General features: G+C 55.1%; 3 protein-coding genes across 3 annotated transcripts; 2 read left to right on the top strand and 1 right to left on the bottom strand.

Annotated features, from left to right (window-relative positions):
* Nucleotides 1-209: 209 nt before the first annotated feature.
* Nucleotides 210-1,289, top strand: WHR41_08788 (uncharacterized protein; the record flags this gene model as incomplete). Its single annotated transcript, XM_069377392.1, has 1 exon — nucleotides 210-1,289. One exon carries the CDS (start codon nucleotides 210-212, stop codon nucleotides 1,287-1,289), a length of 1,080 nt encoding a protein of 359 aa, XP_069225626.1.
* Nucleotides 1,290-1,295: 6 nt separating this feature from the next.
* WHR41_08787 (uncharacterized protein) lies at nucleotides 1,296-3,487 on the bottom strand. The gene is made up of 4 exons (XM_069377391.1): nucleotides 2,191-3,487; nucleotides 1,831-2,136; nucleotides 1,650-1,773; nucleotides 1,296-1,594 (listed from the first exon to the last, which is right to left on the bottom strand). Exons 1-4 carry the CDS (start codon nucleotides 3,165-3,167, stop codon nucleotides 1,418-1,420), a joined length of 1,584 nt encoding a protein of 527 aa, XP_069225616.1. The 5' UTR covers nucleotides 3,168-3,487; the 3' UTR covers nucleotides 1,296-1,417.
* Nucleotides 3,488-3,790: 303 nt separating this feature from the next.
* Nucleotides 3,791-5,242, top strand: WHR41_08786 (uncharacterized protein; the record flags this gene model as incomplete). The annotated part of the gene is made up of 1 exon (XM_069377390.1): nucleotides 3,791-5,242. One exon carries the CDS (start codon nucleotides 3,791-3,793, stop codon nucleotides 5,240-5,242), a length of 1,452 nt encoding a protein of 483 aa, XP_069225617.1.
* Between the last annotated feature and the right edge of the window lie 291 nt (nucleotides 5,243-5,533).

Genomic DNA, 5,533 nt, shown 5'->3' with positions numbered 1-5,533 from the left:
TGCTCCGGAGCAATGGAAGTAGAAACGTCAGCGCAAGATAACCGCGACCATCAACTGCCCGCGCCGGGCTGAGAGACCACATCAGCTGCCATCAAAGCAGCAAAGGATCCACTGAACCATCGCCGTGTTGATGGAAAACCATCCGGGTAGATTTGTAGCATCATAATAAGCCACCTCTTCAGCAAATCCTCACAAACCATTTCCCAAGCATGGCCTCTCAAGAGCAGCCCAATGGCGCGGCCCCAACCTCAGAAACCGACTACTTCGCCGGAAACCCCGAACCAGCCTCCCTCGACCAAACGACCTCCCTCGCCCGCGACTTCATAAACTACCATGCGGCCAACAAACGCCGCGTAGCCCTGGTCACCTCGGGCGGCACGACTGTCCCCCTGGAAAACCAAACCGTGCGCTTCATCGACAACTTCAGCGCCGGCACGCGCGGCGCCACGTCCGCGGAGTACTTCCTCGAAAGCGACTACGCCGTCATCTTCCTGCACCGGCAGTTCTCGCTCCTGCCCTACTCACGGCACTACTCGCACAGCACCAACTGCTTCCTGGACTTCATGACGACCAGCCCCAGCGGCGAAGTCGTCGTCGACGCCTCCTACCAGGCCCAGATGTCCGCCGTGCTGCAGCGCTACGAGAAGGCCAAGCGCGAGAACGCCCTGCTGCTCCTCCCCTTCACGACCGTCAACGAGTACCTGTGGGACCTGCGCGCGCTGGCGACGCTGATGCGCCCGCTGGGCGCGGACGGCCTGTTCTACCTCGCGGCGGCGGTCAGCGACTTCTTCGTGCCGGCGCAGCGCATGGTCGAGCACAAGATCCAGTCGTCGGAGGACTTCACGCACGCGAACGGCGGGGACCCCGGGGCCGCGAAGCCCGCGGCGCAGATGGACGGCAAGTCGCTGGTGATCGACCTGGACCCCGTGCCGAAGTTCCTGAAGACGCTGGTCGACGCGTGGGCGCCGCGCAGCATGATTGTGAGCTTCAAGCTGGAGACGGACCCCGCGCTGCTGGCGGAGAAGGCGCACTATGCGCTGAAGAAGTACGCGCATCATCTGGTCATTGGCAATTTGCTGAATACGCGCAAGTATGAAGTTTTGTTTGTTAGTGCGGCGGGAGGGGAAAAGTGGATTCGGGTGCCGGCTGGGAGGAGGGCGAAGAGTGTTACGTCGCCGAGGCCGGAAGATCAGGATGGCGCGTCGTCGAGAGAGACGCCGGTGGAGATTGAGAGTTTGATTGTGCCGGAGGTGGCGAAGATGCACTCGGAGTTGATAGCTAAGAGCTAAGTGGCATGTTTCACGAATATCTAATATGTCATGGCATTTTAGTAATCTGTGTACGGTCATAGATCCGTAACGCTATCCTATTGTTATGCTCGTTGCAAACCACTATAGCAGCTTCAAGGTATAGCAGCTTAAAGGATGATCCTCCACTGAGCCGTTCTGTGACGGATCTTCTCGCCGAAAAGGATCAAAGGTATTGCCAGAGCCAAGATCGCCACATAGATGCCGGCTTGCGTGCCAAACGAATTGACATAGCCCGTCTGCGCCCATGCATCCACTCCCCACAAGAATCCGAAGGCGACGATGTTCTGAGATCACGATGCGTTAGCAACTACTTCATAAATTAGGTACTTTTCCACGAACCTTAAGCCCATTGACAAGCAAAAGCGCATCAGCATTGACAGGCAGATAGCAGTCGCTGGCATATGTCATCGTAGCGACTGGCACAAACGTCAGGCCCACGGCGACCATGCCATAGCCGAAGAACCTGCAAGTCCGTGTCAGCCAGTGCCCAGACCCCACACACGTATAAATCCAAACTTACAGCGAAGTCCAATGCAATCCCAATTGCCCTCCATAACCAAACGCAAGACAACCAGCGGGGACAATCAAAGTCGGAATCCAGAGTAGGTGTAGCCTGGACTCCGGCTGGAACACGCCGCCGTGCCGCTTGCTGTAGCGGTCTGAATAGCGATCAACGAGCCAACCACCAGCCCAGGCGCCAAAGAGGTTGCCAAGTAAGCCGGGGATGTTGATCAGGCCGACTATAGAAGGGCCAAAATTGTATGGGGCCACTTGAAGGAGAAAAGGGTTGAGGATGTTAATTGCCACTACCCAAGCGAGGGAGACGCTGAGAATGAGTGTTAGCTATCTGATGTGGATAGATGGCGGCATGGAGACGTACGCATAACCGAGAAACGAAAAGGCTACTGCCGGGTAGACGATGAGAGGGAATGGCCGGAGGAAAAGTTTCAGCAGGTTTGTGTCCTTTGGCACGCCGGTCCATAGGCTGAGCTGCTCTCGATAAGTCTTCTTTGGCTTTGCTTCAGCTGAACTGTTCGTTTTCATCTCTTTTCCACGGGCGCTGATGGTCTTCTCCATGGCGGCACCTTCCTCGTCGCTATTGTTCTTAAGGGATGAGGAGCTGGCCGAAGCTGAAGGCAATGCATCATCGGTTCCAGTGCGATCATATCGTGTCTCGGGGACAAGCAGTAGCACGGCGAGAAAGTTGATAGCAGTAAGGATAAACGCAAGCCATTTATGCCAACGCCAAGAGACGCTCTGCACGATGAAACCACAGATCAGGGGCCCGATTGTGTTCCCTCCACTGATGAAGTTCATGTAAACGCCCATTAGATTTGCGCGCTCATGTAGAAAGTACAGATCGTTGACAATGGAGGCGCCGAGAGCTTCGGTGGAAGATGCGGCGAAGGCGGCGATGATGTTGCTCCAGAGCAAGCTCTCGAACGTGTCAGCCACAGCTCCCCATAGATAGCAAAGGGAGAGTAGCAGTGATGCGAAGACGAATATTGGACGCTTGCCAAAGTAGTTGGCCATCGGCACCCAGAAGAAGTTGAAAGCACCGAGGACCAAGATTGGCCATAGCAATAGTCCACTCGTCTCGCTTTGACTCTTGTTGAATTCGATGCTGAGGGTGTAGAAAGCCGGCGCGAGACCACCGATTGCGAAGTTTCCCAAGAACGTAAAGGCGCAGACACTTCCGAAAGCGACATGTTTCTTCCATCGTGGCCATCTCAGAGGGTCATTCGGATCAAGAGGATTGGGTGTCGGATGCAGGACGAAGTGGCCAGTGTCGCCAGCTTCGTGGAGTTTGACGGTCCCGTCAGAGCTGTCCAGATCTCGGAGAGAGTGCAAACGCATCTTATTGAGTGGCTCTGTTCTTTCACAGACTGTAGACCCAGGACTCGAACCAATGGGGATGAGATGGAATGGGGACTGCTGGCTTAGGTGCTGGCGCCTCTTCCATTCTCCGTCGGAGGGAACGAAAGAGAGACAAGAGCAGCAACAATGAGAAACCGTAGCTAGTCGATGGTGGACAGAGAGGCGATATGACGTTCGAAAAAGCGATCAGATGCAAAGAAGATAACGTGAAGGGCGCGAAACGCTTTTTGGTCGTCTGTTGCTATGTAGGGTGATGCGGCTTACCGTCAGGGCCTAGTAGAAAAGCTACAGCATGCTTAGCAATGCTTCGTGGGGCATTGCCGTTGGCTAGTGCTGTGATGCAAGCCTCGGAGGTTGAGGTTTGCCGTGACATTTTCCACCTGCTGTTGGTGTTTGTACGGACATTGCGGAGCCGAACAAGCTTCATGTCGCCGAAGCCCTGCGGTGAGACTTAATAGAGGTCGTGAAGCTAAGGCGCAACGGAAGCGGCCCGCAGCGCAGGTGCCGAGCCGTGAGCTCCACTCTTGACCTGCAGCGATCACTTGAACGAAAGCGCAAGCAGCTGGACTTGCTCTACATCGCACCAGCTAAGCAATACCAGGATGCCGCCCAAAAAACCCGCCGAGTCGGCTCAGAAGAGTAATGAGCGTAACGAGTACATCCCGTCTTTCATTGCGAAGAAGCCCTTCTACATCGACGATGCGACCGCATCGCAAGACGACTATCTAGAGCATCAACGTCTTCAGTCGGAGAAGAACAAGGACTCGCTAGCGACCTCAAAATGGTACGATCGCGGCAAGCGTGCTGGTCCTGCCGCGACCAAGTTCCGAAAAGGCGCGTGCGAGAACTGCGGAGCGATGACGCACAAATCTAAGGACTGTCTGGAGCGGCGGCGCAAGCATGGCGCGAAATGGACGGGAAAGAATATTGCCGCGGATGAGGTCGTGCAGGATGTGAAGCTGGGTTGGGACGCGAAGAGGGACCGTTGGAATGGGTTCGAAGCTGGGCAGTATCAGGAGGTTGTGGACGAGTACAACGCGCTCGAAGACGTGAAGAAGCAGGCGGCAAAGAACGGAAAGCAAGATGGCGAAGATGAGGATGAAGATGCAGCAGAGGATGCCAAGTACGATGAGGAGACGGACATGGGCAGAAAGCAGGCGACGTCCACCAGGAATCTTCGTTTGCGAGAGGATACGGCTAAATACCTGTTGAACCTGGATCTCGACAGCGCCAAGTACGATCCCAAAACCCGCTCCATGCTCGACACGGCGGACAGCACAAACGAACTCATTGCCGAAGACGGCTTCCAACGTGCGGCCGGCGACGCGGCTGAGTTTGAACGCGCACAAAAGTACGCCTGGGAAACGCAGGAGCGCGGCGACAAGGACAAGCTTCACCTACAGGCGAACCCCACAGCAGGCGAGATCTCGAGGAAGCGCAAAGCTGAAGAAGACCTGCAGAAGAAGGAAGCACAGAAGAAGATGCTCCTGGAGAAGTACGGCGCACAAGACGAAGTCAAAGCGAATCCGCTCAAAGATGCTCAAGTCACATCCAACGAGAGTTATGTCGAATACGACGAGCGAGGCAGGATCAAGGGTGCACCACAAGTCAAGGAGAAGAGCATGTACCCCGAGGACGTTCTTATCAACAATCACACCACCGTTTGGGGCAGTTGGTGGAAAGACTTCAAATGGGGTTACGCGTGCTGTAACAGCACGGTCAAGAACAGTTTTTGCGTTGGTGAGGAAGGCAGAAAGGCCATCGAAGAAGCGGAGCAATTCTCCAGAGGCCTGACCCTTCCCACTGCTGAGGAAGCAGATAATGCTGCAGTGCAAGAGAAAGCAAAGGCGTGGGGTGACGAAGAGGAGCGGGAGGAGCATGTGCCCAATGCTGTTGACCGACCAGAGAAGACCAACATGGACGAGAGCCGCAGACGGCTGGACGAGCTGAAGGCTGGCGTGAGTGAGGCGGAGATGGAGAAGTACAGGCGGGAAAGATCGGCCAAGGACGATCCCATGGCAAAAATGCTCGGGAAAGATGAGCTTCTGAGCTAGTTCACTTTTGTTCTATTGTGGCCAACCAAGTGCTGGAGGCCGGTGTATCCATATCAGACATACAGATGCAAAGTAATGACTCGCTCCCCACACTCCAATGTCTATGCGAACCATGGGTTGAACGTGATAATGTGGTGTATTGGACAAGACTGACTCTGCGACGGCTGAATCATGAACTTGGCCTTCCGCGATCCTCGAGCACTGAAGACACATGCAAGTGCATTAGGCAATTGAATTGTCAACGTTAACGAACAGCATAGATCCGCTTCAGGATAGACTGGGGCTGGGGGG

This window comes from Cladosporium halotolerans (genome assembly GCF_011745625.1).
Source record: "Cladosporium halotolerans strain TM138-S3 chromosome Unknown Sca49, whole genome shotgun sequence".
NCBI classification, from domain to species: Eukaryota; Fungi; Ascomycota; class Dothideomycetes; order Cladosporiales; family Cladosporiaceae; genus Cladosporium; species Cladosporium halotolerans.
This window is presented reverse-complemented; position numbering and strand designations above follow the sequence as displayed.